At 37.1% G+C, this 21744-nt stretch overlaps 1 protein-coding gene across 1 annotated transcript in view; it reads left to right on the top strand.

Moving 5' to 3' along the window:
* The window catches only part of LOC149843312 (transducin family protein / WD-40 repeat family protein), a 58800-nt gene that overhangs the window by 36366 nt on the left and 690 nt on the right, over positions 1-21744 (top strand). Inside the window, exons 6-17 of the mRNA XM_090001778.1 lie at positions 287-462; positions 5326-5408; positions 6000-6072; positions 10557-10622; positions 10841-10883; positions 11912-12051; positions 12347-12559; positions 16144-16228; positions 16383-16677; positions 17009-17270; positions 18778-19018; positions 21459-21670. Coding sequence (XP_089857904.1) covers positions 287-462; positions 5326-5408; positions 6000-6072; positions 10557-10622; positions 10841-10883; positions 11912-12051; positions 12347-12559; positions 16144-16228; positions 16383-16677; positions 17009-17270; positions 18778-19018; positions 21459-21670 — 1889 coding nt within the window. The remainder of the gene's footprint in view (positions 1-286; positions 463-5325; positions 5409-5999; positions 6073-10556; positions 10623-10840; positions 10884-11911; positions 12052-12346; positions 12560-16143; positions 16229-16382; positions 16678-17008; positions 17271-18777; positions 19019-21458; positions 21671-21744) is intronic.

Consider the following 21744-nt stretch of genomic DNA (forward strand, 5'->3'; position numbering starts at 1 on the left):
GAGCTTCATCCTCAACTTCTTTAAACCCTTGAGTCATACAGTGATGTAGAAATGTGGTTGGTTTTCTGTTTCTCTCAGTTTGTAGTATCTTTTGTGATAGCTCTCAACAAAGTGGTTCACAATGTTATGCTTTATATTTCGTCACCTTTTTGTTTGGAATGAAGAAAACCTTTTTGAATTTATACATCTTTTATAAGGTGATATATTTTTGGAATCGATCCAACTGTTGATCTCTTAATGATCTTTAACATTTTAAATTATATCTTAACCTTGTCTTGTTTGGTAGATGGACAGCCTCTTCTTGCATCTGGTGGCTCATCTGGTATCATCAGTGTATGGAATCTTGAGAAGCAAAGACTTCAGTCTGTCATAAAAGATGCTCATGATGGCACAATTACATCTCTGCACTTCCTTGCTAATGAACCTGTCCTTATGAGTTCTGCTACTGACAATTCAATCAAAGTATGGTTTTCTTCTGATTTCCCCCCCAATTTGTTTCATCAAATAGACAACGTGTCTACCTTCATTGGTGTTTTTCATTAAAGGCTTAATTGATTAATATGATTGTGGTCTATTTTGTTTTTCAGCCGGATATCAGTGGGTTCGTGGTTGTAATTTATTAATGTACAATGTTCAATATGTGAAACTTAAGATGTAGTCATATTTTTAATGCTGTGTGATGCCTTAAACTTATGATTGACATTTCATACTCATACATACAGAAAATTTAGCTAGTGGTTAAATATGTATATTTTGGTTGCTGTGGATTTGCTGATGAATTTCCTTTATTTTTCATGAAGTTACAGCTTTCTTTTCTGTAGTAGCATAATATGATTTTTGTGATCTTTTTGTTTTTCACATCTTATAACTTGACTCTTGACGGATTTTTGCTTGAAAATATTTTGGTCATCTGGTCACTTTTTGTGCAATGTTCTGTTCATTGATAAATCAGAATGGTACACGTGGTATGTAGAAACGTAGCCAATAAGTGCTAAGACATGCTAATGTATGTACTTCACTGCTCTATTAGGGTGGATCTACCCCACAAAAGCGCTTCAACATCCACTTCATTTCAGCAAATAGCTAAATGGAAAATTGGTCTTGTATATGATTAGTAGCAGAAGTATCTGTTTTTGTCCAATGCATAGAAAACCATCTGGTCCATCTCCAAACTTGTTTGCCTCTTCCTTTGTGGATTGTATCACCGTAGGAATAACCATTGTTTTAGATTTTCTAAAGAATCATTTACTAGAGGATATTGTCTACCTCTTTGGACATAGGAATGTCAAAGGTACTAAGAATGGATATATCTTGAAGTTCACATTCAAGAATCTTCTTTTGAGCTGCACAATGCAAAAAATATCTTGCAGTAAGATATGCTTGGGGAATAAAGATTAGAGAGGAAGGTTTTTCACCTAGAGATGTGGGGTTAGAATATTTTCTATTTTCCGCTAAAAGCTGGTGATCATTTCTTTACATGCTTCAGAATCAGTGACCCAAGCTTCCCGATGGCTTGTTCACTTGTTCTCATGGTTCGACAACTTTTAGCAATTGCTTCTAGAGCAAAGAGGATAGACCATTATGATTGTAAGTGTTCACCTTGAGTTGGCTGCTTAGGCCATCCTGCACTGTGGTAAGTCAGTGAGTTTTGGTTCATTGATCAATGCCCAGATCATGGTGGTCCTTTCAGTTGGGGTAAGATTATCTTCCACTCAACTAGAGTCAACTAATCAATCTTCTGTGACTTTGTTAAGGAAAAAACAGACTGACCTTTTACATGTGGAGCTACATTCTGGAAGATGCAGACAGAGTTATGCTCTGTCTCCTATGTACAAAATTTGATTTTGCAACTGCAACTTTGTTGAGCATTCTACGTGCAACAAGAGATACTTTGATGACCATGATTGACATCTTAGATATCTGATTTTTGTGTACCAATGTGAGACATTTAGTGCAGCTAGCCCGTTTTTGAGCTGGCAGAAGTTGGAAACACGTTCTGTTCAAGCATCCTAAAGAAATTAATTTTATCTCCAGTGAATTTTGTGGTTGCCAGTACCTTTGGTCTTGCCAAAGAAAGCCTTCGTAACTTTTCTTGGTCATAGTCCAATTACTTCTTTCTTTTGATTCAGTGGAAATTTGAGGTAGCAAATGGTTAGGCGACTGAATGTATTTTTTTGTTTCTGTTACCATACTCCCCTCCAGCTGGAAGTTGACCAAGTCAAATATCTGTGAATTAATTTTTTAATCTATTGTTAGTCCAAAACTTTAGTGAAATCACATTTTCCATGATTACCATGGTTTAAATAACATTCTTATTAATCTGGTTTGAGAGTCTCACACATTGAAACCTGTTTGAATGCACCAACATGTAATGAAGCTGAGGGAAACTTTCACCATAGAGCAAAGATTGGTTAACCTTGTTTCCCACTAAATCAAATAATCTTCTGGCTGCCTGATTAGTGTGTTGGGGTATGGAGAGGGAGAGTCACGGCCAATCCATTTTCCTGTCACAAGAACAGAGTCCAATTCTCCTAGAAAATTATTAGAAAACCCTATTCACAAAATTCAAGACATTCTCTAGGTTCTTCTTTAGGAATAGAGAAACATTCCTTCTTCTGGTTGAGGATACACCATTATAATGCTATACAAGATGCCTTTGCTTTTGATGGAAATATAATTGAAGGAATGAAAGTAGGTGCCTTCATGAGTTTCATTAGGAGTATCTTAACTAGAATTTTGTAAACACTTCCAGGATAACAACATATTCACCGGATTATTCCACTATCTTGGTTGAAGAACCATCAAAGAGAAGTTACAAAGTGCCTGTTCTTTGGATGTTTACAAAGGTGTATTCCCTTTGGGTTGTTTTCGTTTCTTGCAAGAATAATACTTTACAAGATTTCCCTATGCTTCGTAAGGGCACTTTTTTGGAATCAAGACAGGGTGGCTTTTCTGTTTTAGAGGCAGGCACTTTAGATGTCACTTTACATATTTTAAGAGAGGCATTGCTTGGGAATTGGGATATTCTAGCACGACATCATTAGGGCTGATTGCCATTAATATTTTTTCTGATCTCGGGGATTATTAGAGTTTGTGTTTACTACTTGGGTAATTGAGGACCTTCTTCGTGCTGAATGTGGCACGGTTTTTGCTTTCCCTCATTGGTATTTAGCAACAAAGTTTTACTTTCTATTTCTGTTATTTACTTATTTTTTTGATATAAATTCTTTATGGTTGGCTTGTAAGAGCTGTAATTCTTTTTCTTAATAGTTACTTTCGGTGTTTATCGAAAAGACCATGCATGCTGAAAAATACAACACCAAAAAAAGTGCTAATTTAGTGAGAAACCTAAACGTTGCCGTGCCTTTATATATCAGCACTGACTATTGATGAGGAAAATTTAGTTGCCATTTAGATGGGTGGACAACTACAACATTAACATTTCTTTGATATCCTAAGGTAAGAGATTTTTGTATTTTTAATATAATCTACAGCAAAACTGCTCTGCGGTCTTCATACACCTTCATGCTTTTCTTCTCGTATCTAATTAATGTGTGTTCTTTATTGCATTCACAAGCTTGATTGTCTTATTCTTGCAACATGATTTCAGTCTTGCTCTGAGATTGTCATCTTCTGTACTATATAGACACTAGGTAATACTCAAGATGTTTTAGGTGTGGATATGTCTTCATTTTACGTAGGCACTAGGAGAACTGATTAGTGTCTATTATCAAGCATGCTGTTGTTTGATGAAATTCTTTGCACATAATTGAGTGAACTCTTTTTGTTCTTTTTGGGAGGAAATTTACTTTTACTAAAAAGAAGAGGGTGAATGAGAGGCCAGAGCTAACAGGAAGGTGGAAAAATAATTAAAAACAGTTAAAAAGAGTAAAATCAAGAAATTAATCACTCCCTCAACCAGTTGAGGCCTAGACTAGCCCATTTGTCCTCAACAAAAAGATAAATGGAACACTACTTATATAGATGGACGTATTGTTAACTTTCTGGAGCTCCTCGAAAGTCTTCTTTTCCACCGTAATTAGATGTGCTATCAAGCATAAGCTGCCACTTCCATATCTGCAGCCATTTCTTCTTCTTCTTATCCATTAAATGAGAAAAGCATCCTTATAGATGGAATCCTCATACTCCCTATGTTCCATGCAGGTGAAGCTCACTCACTCAGACCTCAAAGGAAGGAACATGAACAAAATAAATGTTCTAATTGATTCCACCTCCACCCTACACATGGAATCTCTGTTGACCATGTTAATAGCCCCATGCTTCCTATTTAATTGTGAAGGAATTCGATGAATAGGTATAAGCCATGCAGAAGCCACAAGCCCCATAAGGCCTGCTTGGGGAAAGGAGATGTTAGGCTATGTTTGGAAGCCTTCCTATGGGATGGAAACACAGTTTCAGTGTGTTGCCAAAACATCGTTTTGGCAATGTGTGATGTTGAGTGATGGAGTTGCCAAAAACATCCTCTCGTGAAAGGTGTTGAACTGTGGTGTTGGGCCTGCCAACACCTGTCCCAACACATCGTTTCAGCAATGTCGCTGCTCCCAAACAGCAAGAGAGTACAAGAGCATTGCGAAAACCACAACACAACCTCCAAGCCCAACACCAGTCCCAACACATCGTTTCAGCAATGTCACTGCTCCCAAATAGCAAGAGAGTATGAGAGAATGCGGAAACCACAGCACAACCTCTGATTCAATGCTCCCAAACATAGCCTTAAAGGTTTCAATGGGGAAAAGTAACAGAACTTAATAGAAAGCAGGCCTGAATAAGAGTGGGCCTAATATGTTTATGCTGAAAACAAGTGAATTGGTGCCCAACAGGATCCAAAATGGCCTTATGAGGTCATGCAAGCGAGTTAGATTAACTGAGTCATTCTCTATGCAATCATGCCTAATGTGAGTCCAGCGCAAGCTCTAACTATAGGCTTTGAACTTCTAAATGCCCATCTCCCACGTTTATCTTCCTAGTTCCACTTTCTAGCATATTGAGCCACCCCTGTACGGGCTGACAATTATCTGCTCCTGCAAGTCAATTCATTTGGTTGTTCATTTGAGCTTGATGATGGTTCTAATTCTATGTCTAATCTGAACCATGTTCTTGTTGTGTCTCAGCATATCTTTAGATTACTTGCGTTAATTGTTAGTAACTTAGTATACAGACCACATACACATGTATATATGTCTTAAAAAGCAATTTTTATGCAAACAGACTTTTATTTTCCTGACAATGGTTGGGTTCTAGCAGCCATATGTTTTTTACTTTTATTATTCATTAATTGAAGCAGGTTCTTCTATTTGTTTTTAGATGTGGATATTTGACACAAGTGATGGGGAGGGTCGTTTGCTACGTTTTCGAAGTGGCCATAGTGCTCCACCTCTGTGCGTAAGGTGAGAAGAATGTACTCATGCAATCTGGTCTTCTTTTTTTCATTTCTTTCTGCACATCCAGGCTGTGAATTTAGTACATCAATGCCTTTTAGCTTGCAATCTTGTGATCTTCCAAACTTACCTTCTGTCATTTTCAATGCTATGATAACAGAAAGAAGATTCTGTGTTTTTGGCTTTTCTTTGAACCAAATTTAAAAGAATATAATGTCACATTACCAAAAGAAACCGTGTTTGTTGTTTTGTTCTGATAAGATCAATGGATGAGCATATAGCTTTATTGGTATTGCTGTTTCAAAATCTCGGTCAAGCACCGATGTTCAGCAAAAAGCGAGATATCATTTGAGTTATTTTTAAATCCCATCTGTTGTGATGTTTGCCTTCTGCTCTAATTATTTTGTTAAGTGTATTTATTGTGCTTTTGTGAGAATAGTGCAGCATCAATATGTAGGAAACTTCATACTTTATGTGGACATCGATTCTTATTTCTTGATGTCATGTTTGGATTTTCTTTTGAACAGTTCTAACAGGATTGTGGCTATATCACTCTTTACAGATTTAACAGTTTTTGTTAATCAATTCCTTTGATGCTAGATTCTATAACAATGGACGGCATATTCTCTCAGCTGGTCAAGATCGGGCTTTCCGCCTGTTTTCAGTTATTCAGGTGTGTGTTGCTTATCATTATTTCCTTGAACATTTAGGTTTTTCCCTTTTCTGAATGGAAAGACGAGCCTTTCATTAAAAAGCACAAAACCCCATTAAATAACATACAAAGATAAGGAAAAAAGAGAAACCGGAACAGAAAGTGAAAATGTCTCCCTTCTCTATCCCCATAGTTAGTTGTCGACATTCCCAATCTGTTTTGGCCTATCCGGTTGCTATTATTCTCTGGCCACTTGTGCTTTTTGTAGAGAGAAATCTGGGATCATATGCTGCCATGAATAGCTAGAATGCTTGTTGCTGTCTTTTAAAAAACTTTGGTTTTTTATCCCAGATCTGCCGCCAAGCAAGAAAGATCCACCATTTCCAAACAAAGCACCATCTCTTCCCCTTTTCACTTATTTAAGGGGCCAGTAAAAATGTCCCTAACAATGGCAATATCACCATGCCTTAGATCCCAATCTAATGAAGCTAAACTTAGGAGTTGATTGAAGGCTGGATGCATCTAAAACAGGTGCCATGAATTTTCTTCATTGGAGCTGCATAAATAACAGTATGTTGCGAAATAGAAGCCTGTTTCATTTGAGATGTTCTTGTGTTGTCACTTTCATACACCGACCATATGAACATCATCGACATCAGGTTGGGATAGGGGACCTAAATTTTGCTCGAAGGGGAATTGCTATTCATGTATTCAAGAAAAGGTAGGTAACAAGATTTGGTGGAGAAAGATCCATTACCCGACCATAATGGAGTCTTCAAGGAGTTTAGAACCATGGGAGCTAGGACTTGGTTGGGGGAACCCAATCCTTAATTTCAAGTGAGAAACTGTTTGTTTGAAAGGTGATATCAATATGCCTTTAACTGGTAAATAGTACAAGCGTATGCTGACCGCAAAGCTATCCCCAATGTTGTAAGCATCGTACTGTATCGTACAATATGTATCATTGTGCCTAATCGATACGGGTGTGTATCGTTCGATACACCCCGATAAAAGGTGTATCTTACGATGCACAATTAATGCATTTCATAGTTATAAAAACGTGCCTCAAGGCGCAAATAGTGCGCCTCGCCTTGAGGCGAGGCCCTTTGTGCCTAATCGACACGGGTGTGTATCATACCTGTATCGGGTGTATCTTACGATGCACAATTAATGCATTTCATAGTTATAAAAAACGCACCTCAAGGTGCAAATAGTGCGGCTTGCTTTGAGGCACAGGTAAATAGCGCAACAAAGAAAAAAAAAGAAAGAAAAGAAAGAAAAAAAGAAAAGAAAGAAAAAAAGAAAAGAAAGAAAGAAATAAAGATAGAAAAAAAGAAAAGAGAAGGAAATAAAGAAAGAAAGAAAGGAATAAAGAAATGGAAGGAAAGAGAAAGAAAGAAAGAAAGAAAGAAAAGGAAGGAAAGAAGAAAGAAAGGAAGAAAGAAAGAAAAAGAAAGAAAAAGAAAGAAAGGAAGAACGGAAGGAAAAAAGAAAAAAGAAAGAAAAAGAAATAAAAAAAGAAAGAAAGAAAAAGAAAAGGGAGAGAGAGATAGCGAGACAAAAAGAAAGAAAAGGAGAAAATTATTTATATTTGCAGTTTTCTATAGAAGAAAAAAATGTTAATTTCGCTATTTATTTGCAATTTTCTGTTACTTATTGATTGTTACTTTATCAATAAAGCATTTCTATTATTTATTTGTATTTGTAGATATTTTTAAAGTTTTTTTTAAAGTTAAAGAAAAAAATTCTGAGGCTTACACCTTGCTTGCTACGCTACGCCACAACGCTTTTAACAACATTGGTGCATTTTATGTTGCATTCAATTCATTCTTTTTTTTTTTGAAATATATATGAAGACTTCTTAAGGTGAGTTTGTGCTCGCTCCTAAAGAACTTGAGAGTGATTTGGGGCTTAATTTCTTGTAAGAAGAAGTCTTTATTTTTGTTTGAATTTAAAAAAAAAATGGTTATTTAAAATTTTTATGTATTGAGAACCACTTGGGGATTTTGTTTTTGTTTATGTAAACATCCAGTGTTATGGATCTTATGACTTGTCAGCTTAGTGTTATTTATTATTTCACAATTTACTTTTTTCTTATGAGATATGCATGCCATTCATAGCAGCTCATGGACTTTTCTTGATTTCACAATAAATGTTTCATATGTAATTTTATGGTTATATTTTGTGCAATTCGTCATTGTTTCATGTGATATGATTTTTTTTTAGAATTTGTGCTGTTTTTTTATGATTTTTCTTGATTTTTTTTATTAAAAATTTACGATACAATACGATATGGTGTTACTTTGGGCCCGACCGATACGGGTAACGATACGGTACTTACAACCTTGGCTATCCCATTAATCATGGGTTAACCAAAATCTATCTTTCTCACAAGTTTCTACTTTTAGGATTATTTTGTCTTTGAAATCCTCCATGACTTTACACTAGTCATGCCTCCAAATAATTATTCCTAGTCGACCTCCAGTTCCAGTTGAAGGGATGACCACTTACCTTATATTTGTTCTTCAACATTGCAAACCACCAACCATTTTTATGAGCAGGCTTCTACCACAGTTTGACAAGAAACACCTTGCTTAAGGTACCAAATCTCCTAATACTTCCTAATACTAAGGTTAACAAGGTGAAATTTGTTGTGGTCTCCCACACCACTCCAAAGAAAGACGACGAATGATTTTGAGAGTTTCTTTTCAATCTTCTTCGGCATCCTGTATAGGTAGAGAAGATGAGTGGGAATGCTATTAAGCACATACTTTATCACACGATTCTTCCTGCAAGAGAGAGAGAGACATGGCTTTCCATGGTTGTAGTTTGTTTTCACCATGTCCAAAACTCCTTCCTAGTATATAATTATGGAAATACCATTGTTGAGGCTCAAACTGAGGTATTTCATTGGCAGTTTGCCTAGATTAAACTCAAAGATGGCAGTGGCCCGATGTTTGAACGACTGGGGTACATTGAACTGAACAAATTTGTCTTGTTCTCATTGTTGTGAAGATTTTGTTCTGAGAAAAAGTATCTAAACAGTATCCATAATCTCCACAACAACAACAACAACAACTACGCCTTCATCCCAAAACAATTGGGGTCAGCGATATGAACCAAAAAAGAAATTCATTTTGGGTCTTCCACATGAATCCTTTTCCTCCAATCATTTCTAATCTCCAAAGTTGGTTTTTTTCTGCCTCACCAAATATAAAAAGCTCATTAGCAAAGTGGATGTGGGTAAGAGATGGTACACCATCATCCTTCAAGCCTTTTGAAGAATCTTTTTTCCTTCGCCTTTCTAAATAACACACTCAGCCCCTTGCATGCAATGTCAAAAAGTAGTGGCACAGGTTGCCTTGATATAATCCCTGATCCATTGGAAAATAGAAGCTTGATTTACTATTTATGCTTCTCGAGATTTCATTTGAGGGGAGGATGTTTAGTATCCACTTAATCCAAACAATATCCATGTTCATGGAGGCTATGCAATACTGAAGGTACTTCCAGTTGACAGAATCAAAGGCTTTGTTGAGATCAACCTTGAGCATGAAATCTTTGATTCTCTTTTTGCAAATGAGATGCATTGTTTCATTTGCAAGGATACCACATTCTTGTATTAGACCTTAGATTGCCACTGTAGTGTTCTTTACAACTTTAGTTGGTTCTAAAATGATGTAGTGCAGTTCAGCAACAATCAAATTATTTGGCCCTTTCTCTCTCTCTCTCTATATATATATATATATTTAATGAGAGGAATCCTTGGCTGAGGTGGTGGGCTCCAGGAGAGAATGACACCCTTCTGTATGGCACACCTTCAAGCAGTTAAAACTTAAAACTCCTCGGCCACCTCCCTTGCCCATGAGAGAGCCTGCTACTTTGTCTTTGTGGCAAGAGGGGCACACTTTTGTTATCAAACTCTCGAAGTCCTTCAGCTTGAACAACTTAAGCTGACCCACTTAACCAGGTGTGTTGAGCCTTTGTGGGCAATTAGTTGGCTGCACTTGTTACCAGTGGGTTCAGGATATTTCCAGCAAGAAAAACATGCAACAATCAATGCTAAACTAGTCGAAAATATGAGCTTATTATATAAAATTTCTATCATACTAGCTTACTCTGGTCCAAAAAATGATAGTAAACTAAGGCTTCTATGATAATAATCTGGTGCAAGGAGTTTTTTTGTTTTTCCACGCTTGCTTGATGGATAATAGAGATGAGATAGCTGTTGGGTGGTTCCGATGGCCTATCTATAGATATAAAGAAGGCGTCAACTTTTTGTATTTTGTTACTTTGCAATATTTCCATCATCCAATTGGTTACAATTTTATGTCATATTTAGCTGTTTACTCTTTTGCATTGGAGTATGATTATTTCTATATGTCACCTTTTCATTCTGCATGGTGGTCATTTATGGGGTATTATCAGTTTCCATTTTGGACTGATGGAATGGGGAACTTCAATGTGATATTCCATTAACCGCCAAATATAATTTTTGGTGTCAGGACCAACAATCTAAAGAGCTTTCTCAGCGTCATGTATCCAAGAGGGCCAAAAAACATAAGGTGAAGGTATGGACATAGAGTCATAGACAAAAGGTTTGACCACATACAATTATATATGTTGGTACAAACTTTGTTTACTGCCATCCCTAAATCATTTGTTGTTTCTTCTTAGACTAGTTTCTCTTCTGCTTAATGGGCATTGGTTAGTGTGTTATTTTCTTTAAAATGTTTACCAGTTCTTTTCCTGCATGTTCCTCAACAACCTTTTCTGTTGTTATTTTCAGGAAGAAGAAGTCAAATTAAAGCCAGTAATTTCATTTGACTGTGGTATGACTTTTTAAGATTTTGATGCAAAAATGTTAACACTTCAATTCACCATGTTATCATTTCTGAATTCATAGGTGAATGATCAAGCCTGGCTGGATTTGGTCCTATGACTCTTGGAGCCTTTTTTTTCCTTTTATATAAATTGTCTGAACTGGTAGAGTTATTTTGAGATTAAAGAACTTTGTCAAAGAAATTTCTCTTGACACTAGTCTGGTGTAGGGGATGCACTAATCTCTAGGAGCATTGTCCATTATGAGGACAAATGCATGCTACAGTGATACTTTTCTTTAGATTTCGATCTTGCTTCTCTAGAGAAGAGGAAAATTACAACCTTCACGAGTTTTCTTCACTGAAGCATGCTAAGTTTTCTCGTAACCATAGTCACAAATATCCGTATTGGCTATATCTCGGTGTTTCTTGTGATAATATAGTTTTTGTGATAAATCTCGGAAAAATATCGAAGCTTAAAAAAAATTATATATATATATATATATATATATATATAACAAAATTAAGTAAGAAAATATCATGTTTAGATAACAAAATACATATATAATAAAATAGATAAGTAAAAAATGCAAAATAAAGAAGAAAAACATATTTAAGATGTAGAAAACAAATAAAAACAGTAATTGTAATTGATAATATTGGGATATTATCATGACAATATCACGATATTCTTGTGATAATATCACAATATTTTCATGATATTATCAAATTGGCGTTGTTTTCAAAATATTGTGATATTTTACCTATAATATCGTTTGATAAAAATACAACGATAATATCATGATATTTTGAAAATATTGCCGATATCTATGACTCTGCTCATAACATAAAACCTGCATAACTTTGACTTGTACACAACCTTAGCGTCCTCTGCTTGCAAGTTGTCTCTCCATGTTTCATGATACTCCTAGGTGATTTAACCTTGGTCTTATTTCTGGTCATGTAACTTTCTTTTCCCCAATATGGTCACTTATGATTATCTGTGTCATCTGCTTTTTCCATGTCAAATCCGAACACAGCCGAAATCCGTGAGCGTGATTGGTGCAATGTTGTGACCTGCCATATGGATACGCCTCGTGCATATGTATGGCGGCTTCAAAACTTTGTTCTTGGTAAACATGTACTATCGCCGTGTCCAAATCAACCAACACCAGTTAAGGTATGCTTATATGTTATATTTTTACCAATTCTTGACTCATTTGGAAGGTATCACGATAAAATTGCGAGATTTTCAAAACCTCAGCAATATTTGCGACTATGCTTTAAAGTTAAAACATTGGCTAAATGAATTTATTATGCTAAAATCATTATCTTTCCAATTTTTGAAGGGGAATCAAAATTCCCCAGGAAATCCTTGCCTGATATTTTTCACAAAATTGATGACGGCAACTGTAGTACAATCTGTGTTAATTATAATGTATTTCTTCTGTCACTATTATATCTTTTCATGGCAGGCCTGTGCAATCAGTGTTTGTGGTAACTTTGCTATACTAGGGACAGAGGGTGGTTGGATTGAGCGATTCAATCTCCAATCTGGGGTCAGCCGAGGCTGTTATGCGGACATTTCTGAGTCAAATGGTTGTGCTCATGGTGGAGAAGTGGTCAGCATTGCTTGTGATTCTACCAATTCTCATTTGATCAGTGGTGGATATCATGGTGATATAAAGGTCTTTTTTGACTATTTTCCTATTTGTCTTTTCCCATTTGATTATTTGCTTGCATATCTGTTTCAGTATTTTCTTCATTTTTTCCAATGTTGATCCTAAATTTGATTTGCAATGAGTTAATGTGTTCTGGCCCATTAATTTTGACTTCCTGTCAATGATAGCATCACCTTGTTTCCAATGTCTATGGTGTATATAAAGAATGAGAATAACCTCTTATTTGATGATTGCTTTACTGAAAAGGTCATATGGTAGGTCAAGAAAAATTGTTATACGGGGATTTGCATATTGGACCTCAAATCTACTTTCTACGTAAGTAAAAGTTGCACATGCTAGTAAATGCATGAACATCTTGATGGCTTGAAGAGTATCGAAAATGGTCACAGCAGATTTTGCTTGGCGGGTTGCTAACACTGAGGGTCGTTGAATTGGCATTCCTCTACAAAATATTTTTGTGCTTCAACATTAGAACTTATGCCATCATGCTAAAGAAAACACAAGGGGCATGCACGCTATCCTATGTATGTGTACTTTGTATCTTGGGCTGATTCACTATTTGTTTTCTATTTTCATTCCATATATCATACTAGAAATGATAATGGAAAAATCTGCGGCCATGTTTAGTTGGATTCCATGTGCATATGTTATAACAGTTCATGAGATGACAATCACAATCACACATGAAGAGTCATTGTTTCTTCCAATTGAAGTTGACGATGCACATGTTTAACAGGCTATGTCACATGAATTCTCCATTTTGGCCCCTGTATTGTGTCCCTCATATAGTAGTCATATTGGAAACTTCATAAAAGTGGTCATATCCCAATATCTGCAGCCATATCCATGTGACAGATGACAGCTAACAGCTAACAGCTTATGAAGAGCTGCCATGCATTTATTATATGCTTATTGTAACTGCACGAAGCTAGTGGATGGCATTTTTTTTTCTTTGCCTGACATTTTGGAGCCATGTAGAAAGCTTATATTTTACTTGGGGTCCACTAGCATAACCTGATATTAGTGTTGCACTGATTGCAGTTGAATCATTTGATTTATCTGAATTATGGATGTGTTTTTTAATTTTAACATGCAAGAAATGAGCAGAGCAGCTCTGTGACTGCAATATGATTGGTTAAACTAACCTTTTTTTCATGATTAGGATTTTCCTGAGCTTAGGCACCAGAGTAGTGACATGTGAATTGAATGTTGTCAAGCAGTAGATGCCTTGCCCTTACAGTTAACACTTAGATATGTTTTTCTCCTAAGAAAAGGACGGAGGGAGAGCAAAAAGTGATTTTGAAAGATTATATTGTTTGAGAGAGTCTGTCTGCATGTGCATGTGTGTGACATGCACGTATGTGCATGTGCATTCATGTAAGAAGAGGGCGTCACATTTTATAAAATTGAATAAATCATAACATCTACAATATATGTTGAAACATTACCAATATATACTGAGATCATTACTAAAAGCTTAACGAAATTTACACCATCACTTCCAGAAATCCCTGTGAATGTTTGTAACAACCATCCTGGTGTCCAGTGGCATATTGGTTGAGCCACCTATGGTCGAAGGATGATTTACAACATGTGATCCAATCTTTCCATGTCTAAAGGAATTTGACTGAACTAGGTTTCCTGGGACCCTAAGGAGACTGGTGGTTTTGATGACTCAGGCTTGGTTATAAGACTCTCAGTGAGGCTTGCTAGGCAGATGGGAAAGGTGGGTCCTTTGGGTTTAATCATCTTTGTAGCTGTAGGCCTATGTAACACAGACTCTTCTAAAAGGCCAACACACCCATGCCATCAAGAGTGTTAGGCGCAATCAACCGCACCGGGGTCCATTTTTGGCCAAAACTAGACTCAGTTAACCTTAACCAAGTTCACACACACACACACACACACACACACATATCCGCACCCTATGTCACATCGATACAACTGTGGATACGAGGACAGTCATTTTTATAAAGTTTTTATTGAGTTGTATACAAGGGAATACAAAATGGGAGTCCAAATGGAGTATCTGTGTGACATAGCCCCAGACCCAAGTTTTTTGCAACTGGCACATGCACTTAAGTGGCATAGCTGTAGGGTTTTGCCTGTAGACTCACTTGTCTTCTGTAATGAAACAAGATGGAATACAAAAAGAGTGCCTCTAAGGGCTACAAGAGCACAAAAATACACAAATACAAAGTGCCACTTATGGGAAAATACAACTCCATCTCACAAACGCAAGCCAGTAGAGGGCCACAACATAAAAAATATAAATATTTTTGAGTGGAAAGATGCTTGAGAAAGCATTGAAAAAACAAGAGGGGGATCACCCCCTTATATACACAAAAGCATGACTCATAGAGCCGTTGGGATGATCCCAACGACTAGAAATAGAGCAGTTGGGGAGATCCCAACAACTAGAAATAGAGTTGTTGGGCAGATCCCAACTACTCTATGGGAATTTCCAAAAATACCCTCAACAAAATTTAAAATAAAAATAAAAGAAACAAAAATATAAAAGACTGTTGTCTCTAATGGACACAACCTATTACATGACTGTGAAATGACCAAAATGCCCCTGATGGGTATTGTCCATTACAATCATATATATATATATATTAACATCTGTCTAGGGGTATCCTTCATGAGTCGTCGTGGGTTTGCTTCTAGTTTTTGTAGTTTTATGTTTTTCTAGAGTATCTGTTGTCCAAATCGGTGTAGGTTTGGAGAAGAGTTACCAGAAATGCCTAGGTAACTGGGGAAGCGCGGTTTGGAGTAGCTTGTTGCATTTTCAATTCCTGATTTCCAGTTTGAGAGGTCTGTAGGGTTGACAAAACCATATTTTCAAATCTCAGGCCACGAGGTCTTCACTTCCATGGAGGCTGATACAAGCCCCCTTTGAATGACTAAAAAAACTTTTTGTGAGGTTGAATGAGATCTTCCCCCAGTTACAGGATATATTCTAGATGTTAAGAGCTCTTCCAATTGTGTTATAGTCTCAAGTTTGAATGCTGTGTTTACACCATAGCGGTTGTTCATATCTAGTTCTGTGTCCATGTTGGGAATCGTGGTGTCATTTGGATTCGTTGCTTAGTTATTACATTTGTTCAACTAGTAAAAAACTGCACATTTCTATATTTAATTTTACAGTTTATTTCCTTCAGTTTGGGTAGAATGATTGTATTATATAGCAACTTCTGACAAAATTATGTCTGCCATTGCTTGACTCTGAGCTTATTCTGTATGCTAGTTAATTTGTGCTAAGTGTTCTTTTACTCTTTTTGGTAGCAACAGTTAAATAGATTTTCATCTCCTTAGTGGCTGCCAAAGATGGAAGAGCCTGTTTGCCTGCTTTCTTCTTTAGTAGCAGATGCACCTGACGTGTTATGTGAATCCGGTGCTCACTATACTGGAAGTTAGATGTGGTTAGACTAAGATCTCCTGAATGTGTCTGAGATAGGAGTGTGTTACCCAAGATAAGGTTCTGCTATTTTATGTGTCCAATACAGTACTGGGTGTAGATGAGATACCTATTTTATAAATTTTCCTTTTGCTTATGTTTGATGTAGAATTTGGTGCTGCTTTTTCAGGTTTGGGATTTCAAAGGACGTGAACTGAAATCTAGGTGGGAGATTGGTTGCTCAGTTGTCAAATTTGTATACCATCGTGGCAATGGTACAACTTCAACCTTTAGATGGTTGCAAATAATGTTTGCTTTCATTGTAGATCTTGTAGTAACAGCTGTAACATTTCTGTCTACCTTTTATGTTTCCATTAGCCATGATATGTCAGTAATGGACCTTAAGATGTTGGACTTTTATCTTTTCAGGCCTGTTGGCAACAGTGGCAGATGATATGGTCATAAGGTTATTTGATATTATTGCTGTACGAATGGTTCGGAGATTTGTGGGTCATACAGATCGTATAACTGATTTGTGTTTTAGTGAAGATGGAAAATGGCTTTTATCTGCCAGTATGGACGGAAGTCTCAGATTATGGGATGTCATCCTGGCCAGGCAGATAGATGCGATGCACGTTGATGTGCCTATTACTGCATTGTCATTGTCTCCTAACATGGATATTTTGGCAACCTCTCATGTTGATCAAAATGGTATCTATCTCTGGTGAGTTAGGTAGCATGAGCCATCTTATGAATTCCTGTATTCTGCTCCAAGGCTTGCTTTGGTTTTTCACATGTAAAAGCCCAAATACTTTTGTTTGAATTTGGGAGATCGTCATTGCTTATTGGTGACCAGCCAGTACTTTATAAATCTGTATATTCCAGTAATTAAATTCATTCATGAAAATTCACAGTTTAATGTGCTTCCTCTCTGAGAAGTTGAGCTGGCCACAAGTCTCTGTTAAATGTGTTTGCAATTTGCATCTTCCACTCTGCTATCTATTCTGTCCTCTGATATGAGCCTGGCCCTGAACATATTTTTGGATACCCTGCAGGGTTAATCAGATGATGTTTTCTGGATCCTGCGATATGGACTTCTATGCAAGTGGAAAAGAGGTTCTAAGTGTTCAAATGCCTGGTGTATCTACAAACAACGGATCTGAGGACGAAGAAATTTCTCACTTAGGTGACAAGGAGTTGTCTACCAAGGAAAAACCTTCCACCTCTTATTTTAATGAGCAAATTCCTGATCTTGTGACCCTTTCTTTACTCCCCAAGAGCCAGTGGCAAAGCCTTGTTCATTTAGATATTATAAAGGTACGGTGTAGTCCTGTGCATTCATGTTTATATCTTAATCAAAGTTTTTTTTAATGTTTTATTTTATACCTTTTCTGTTTATATGGAGTTATGCCAGTCTGACAAGCATTATATGTATGGCTTAATTGCCTTTCATTGGAATATCTTTTTTGAGTTCAGTTGAGTGTGCCAGCCCCCAGCTTAATTGTTTGTGTGTATTTGGTTAAAGGTCCATGCCTAGGTTGATGCCCTTTTAAGTCTGTCAGCCATCAGGTCGCATGGGTTATAACTACTTTAGTTTAGGCTGTGCCCAAAATTTTGTCCCATCAACATGTCCTCATCTGTCTCATTTGCAACCAAAAGATTCATGCTGGATAGCGTACTCCAACTCTCCAACTGTTGATGCTCTTGAGCTTTTTTTGTGTTCTTTTTAAAAACATAAACTAAATGACTTAGTGCTATTTCTTTTGTCTTTCTTTTTTCCCTTTCGTGTGGCCTTATTAGTTTTCCAGCAGCAATCATTTTTCACTGCCCCTCATATCCAAGAAAAGCTCCCTTGCTACCAATTCCTTTATTTGGTTTCAAGAAATTATGTTTTTGTTAATGTGTTCATGTTTAGTAGCATCTTCAACAATCTGCTTAAATTGCCCTTACTTTCCTATAAATCTCGCTGCAACTATTTTGTGGTAAACAAATTGTGACATCTACCCAAGGTTGAGTGATGTTTTCATCACTTTGTTGTCTATGGCGGTTTTGTGTGTTGCAGGAGGCTCTGCATGGAGCTTCCTTTTGCAGCTGTTTCTGTGAGATGCAAATGCCCCCTTATAATGTGATTTCTCATGTTGATTTTGAAATTTTGGCATTTAGCAAACCTCATCACCTCTCAACTTGATCATCTGTATGTATGAGTGAGGAGTTTCAGGGAATCACATCTTCATGCACGTATCATATTTTCATCCATCATTGGGACAAGAGCTATTGTTGTCTGTGTGTGCATCTATGTGTTCACCAATAGCAGTTGGAGCACTCGGAGGAAGGTAATGCTACCATACGATAAGGAATTGTGTGTGTGCACACACATGCACTCACGCATGAACACACACACAGACCCCCTCCACACACACACACACACAGGTGCACATGCGCACATTGTGTGTATGTTTGTGTGTGTGTGTGTGTGTGTGTGAGAGAGAGAGAGAGAGAGAGAGAGAGAGAGAGAGAGAGAGAGAGAGAGAGAGAGAGAGAGAGAGAGAGAGAGTTGTATGCACGATAATTTTTTGCGTTGTGTCGCAACTCACATGTTATTGATGTGCTAAACTGAGGTGGTATGTCCTAGCTTTTTGTTTTAATAAACTAATTTTTTCATGTTGGATGTGTGTATGCATATGCATGCATGTGTCTAGGTTCATGTGCCTGCCTGTTATAAGTTCTGTCATGTTCCAATTTCATGTATTATTTTCTTTTGGTATTTATAGCTTTATTTAACTAAATTTCTATCTTTATTTAATTAATTGTTTAATCTTGTCAGGTCAGAAACAAACCAATTGAACCACCAAAGAAACCTGAAAAGGCCCCTTTTTTCTTGCCCTCGGTTCCTTCTCTTTCGGGTGATGTGTCGTTTAAATCTAATGCACTAACTGTTGGTGAAGAGGACAAGGGTAAAGAGAACAAGAACTCAGAGGCTAAGAAACTGACACGTGATAGGAGGATGCCCCAATCGCCATCACAGTTTTTGCAACTTCTAGACTCCTGTTCAGAAACAAAAAGCTGTGAGTGTCTGCTATAAACTGATTGCTTTTCTAGTAGTATGCTCTACATTGCTGCAAGCATCATGTTAATCACGGTCGTTGGACCTAGCTTAATTGGGTATACCTAGTGACTAGAGTATGAACTGCAATGTAGTAAGTGACAACTAGTTATTACATGTAATGATGAATGTTTGAAAGGCAGTGATAATTTGGTTTAATTGGAACTGACAGTCATGAAAGAACCCTATGGTTTCCTTCCATGTTCCTTTTCCACTATTTGATAACAATGTAAGCTTGTCATCATCAAGTCGTTATCCTCCATATGAATGTCGTTCTTAGGTTTGTTCAGGATCCACATCCACTTTCTCTATATATGTACACACTTTTTCTTTTCATTCTTCTTTTTCTCCTTGTAAATATGCCTGCACTCTGAGGGTCCCTGCTTGTTTGCCCAACATCTGTCCATGTAAGTGAATGATCATCCTGGTGGATCCAATCAACATCTGTCCATTTAAGAGTATGTTCATCCAGGTGGATTCAGTGATCGTTTAATTGTGCAACGAACCACATATCCCACTCTTTTTTGTCTCAATGTTTCGCTTGCTGTTTTACCTCCTGGGTCTTTCACTTCTCATTGGTGTGGGCGATACTGATAAGGTTCCTTGCTATGAAGCATATTTTCAAGTTTACAGCAAAAATGTATGCTTGAACGGTGATGCCCTCATTGTTCCTCACTTAGCTCATCTAGATTGACTAGGCTCTTACCTATATACCTGTGACTGGGTGAACACTGTGACCCTGTTTGTTGTTGGCCAATAGCTATGTCCCTAGTCAACTAGGTGAGTGGGTTGATGTGCTTGATAACATTTGTATACTAATGCATGCTTTCTCATTCTCTCTTTGAACTTACAAATAACCTTTTTTCGAATTAGAAGGTGCAAAGTTCTACTTTTCCTAAACCGTACCATCGGTTGCTCAGTTTTTTTTAGGAAGAGCCAAAATTATCGGAAAAGATAATATCAAATGTTCTATTATATCTTTAGCTCTATAAGATTTCTAGTGTTGTTTTCAATTGCTTGAAAACACTGAACTTTATATTTAAGCACTTCATTATTGAACAGAAATTACTACTTGTAGCTGCAAATCCTATGGCTGACTGGTGGATGAATCATGTTTATTTCAAATTTTCACTGGATTTGAGAAAATATATTCGATGCTGTCCTTTCCCTTAAGGTTGTTTGGCGTTTTGCCCTTGATGGAACAGTGTCCAAGCTGAACTGGCGAGACATACTTGCACCTATGCCTGGGTGTTTCAAACAACCTGGCATACTCATGTCAATACTGGTACTTGGTTAACAGTGTTGAGTGCTTTTGGGTGTATACTGCATGCTATATAGAACATATGTTTTATAACGTTTTATCATCTTTTCTTTATATTTCAGTGTGGTCATTTCTTGCAGTCAGTCACTCACACGTGCACACACACAAAAACAAACACGTGCATTTCTACACCTTCTGGTAAAATATGCCTGCCACACCAGCTTTTATAGGAGTTGTACCGTGTACCCGTATTTTTATCTAGGTGACAGTTTCACCTGCTTCACTGGTAGTACGGTAGTATTAGAGGGAAGTGGAACTGAGACCACTGCCAACCATTAGAAATTCAAAGCATTATTCATTCAGTATAAATATTTAGTTTTTGAAAGTATAATGTTTTGATAGGTATATGCTACCAAGTTTTGGAGGTATGTGAAAATAAAGCCAGTGACTGTATATCACGACTGGTTTATCAGCTTGAGAAAAACCAATCCAAAGCCAAAATAAGCCAAGGATTGAGAATGATAATAAGAGTAGTCATAAGTCACTGGCATATTTAGAGCAAGGAAACTTAGTCTCAAGAAGATTGAACATTACTGTCACACAATGGTGTCATGTGTAACCAGTTGATTCCGGTAGCAAGAATGGGATTAGTGTCTTGAGGTGTCCTGACATGTTTTCAACTTGTTCCATCAGAGTTGCAATTTGTTTTCATTAAATTTGCACATGCTAAACCAGAGGTTGAGTTGATATCCTTATCTCATAGGTTCTTGCTGTCTGGTTTGTCAGAATTGTAGTTTCCTGAATACCCCCAAGCTATTACTCTTAAAAATTACTCTATGTTATTGAGTTCTGCACAGAAAGTAGCACATGTTCAGTCTCTGTGGCAATAGCAGCACAATGAGCGTATCTGCATAGTACTTTGTTTTTTTTTTTTCAGTTTTTCAAAGTTATCAGCAAGTAGGGTTAGTTAATAAGCCAAGCTGCTTGCACATAGCCTGCTTTCAGTTAAGCTTAGTGTTAAGACTGGTGTACTCTCGACCAATTTATGCATCTGAACGTGCCTGGACATTGAGGCTGATGATGTTAAACCTTGTTTTTGTGAGCTCTTGGAATTTAGAAATTATTATCTCCTTCATGGCAGTTGGGCCTTTGACGGAGTATCTTAAAAGCCTCTCTCCATCAACCCTGGATCTAGAGCTTCGAATGCTGCAAATTACAGATGAAGATCTGAAAATTAATGATCACAGTGCAGAGCTGCATTCAATTGAATTGCTTCTGGACTATTTCATTTGTGAGCTGTCTTGCAGTAACAATTTCGAGTTAATCCAAGCCATGATCAGGCTCTTTTTGATGGTATGTTTCAATGGCTTCTGTATTTGTCATTGCTGTTCCCAAAGTTCCTTCACAGATTTATGGCTTAGTTTTAC

This window comes from Nuphar pumila, chromosome 3 (assembly GCF_984573655.1).
Source record: "Nuphar pumila chromosome 3, dmNupPumi1.hap1.1, whole genome shotgun sequence".
Taxonomy (NCBI): Eukaryota; Viridiplantae; Streptophyta; class Magnoliopsida; order Nymphaeales; family Nymphaeaceae; genus Nuphar; species Nuphar pumila.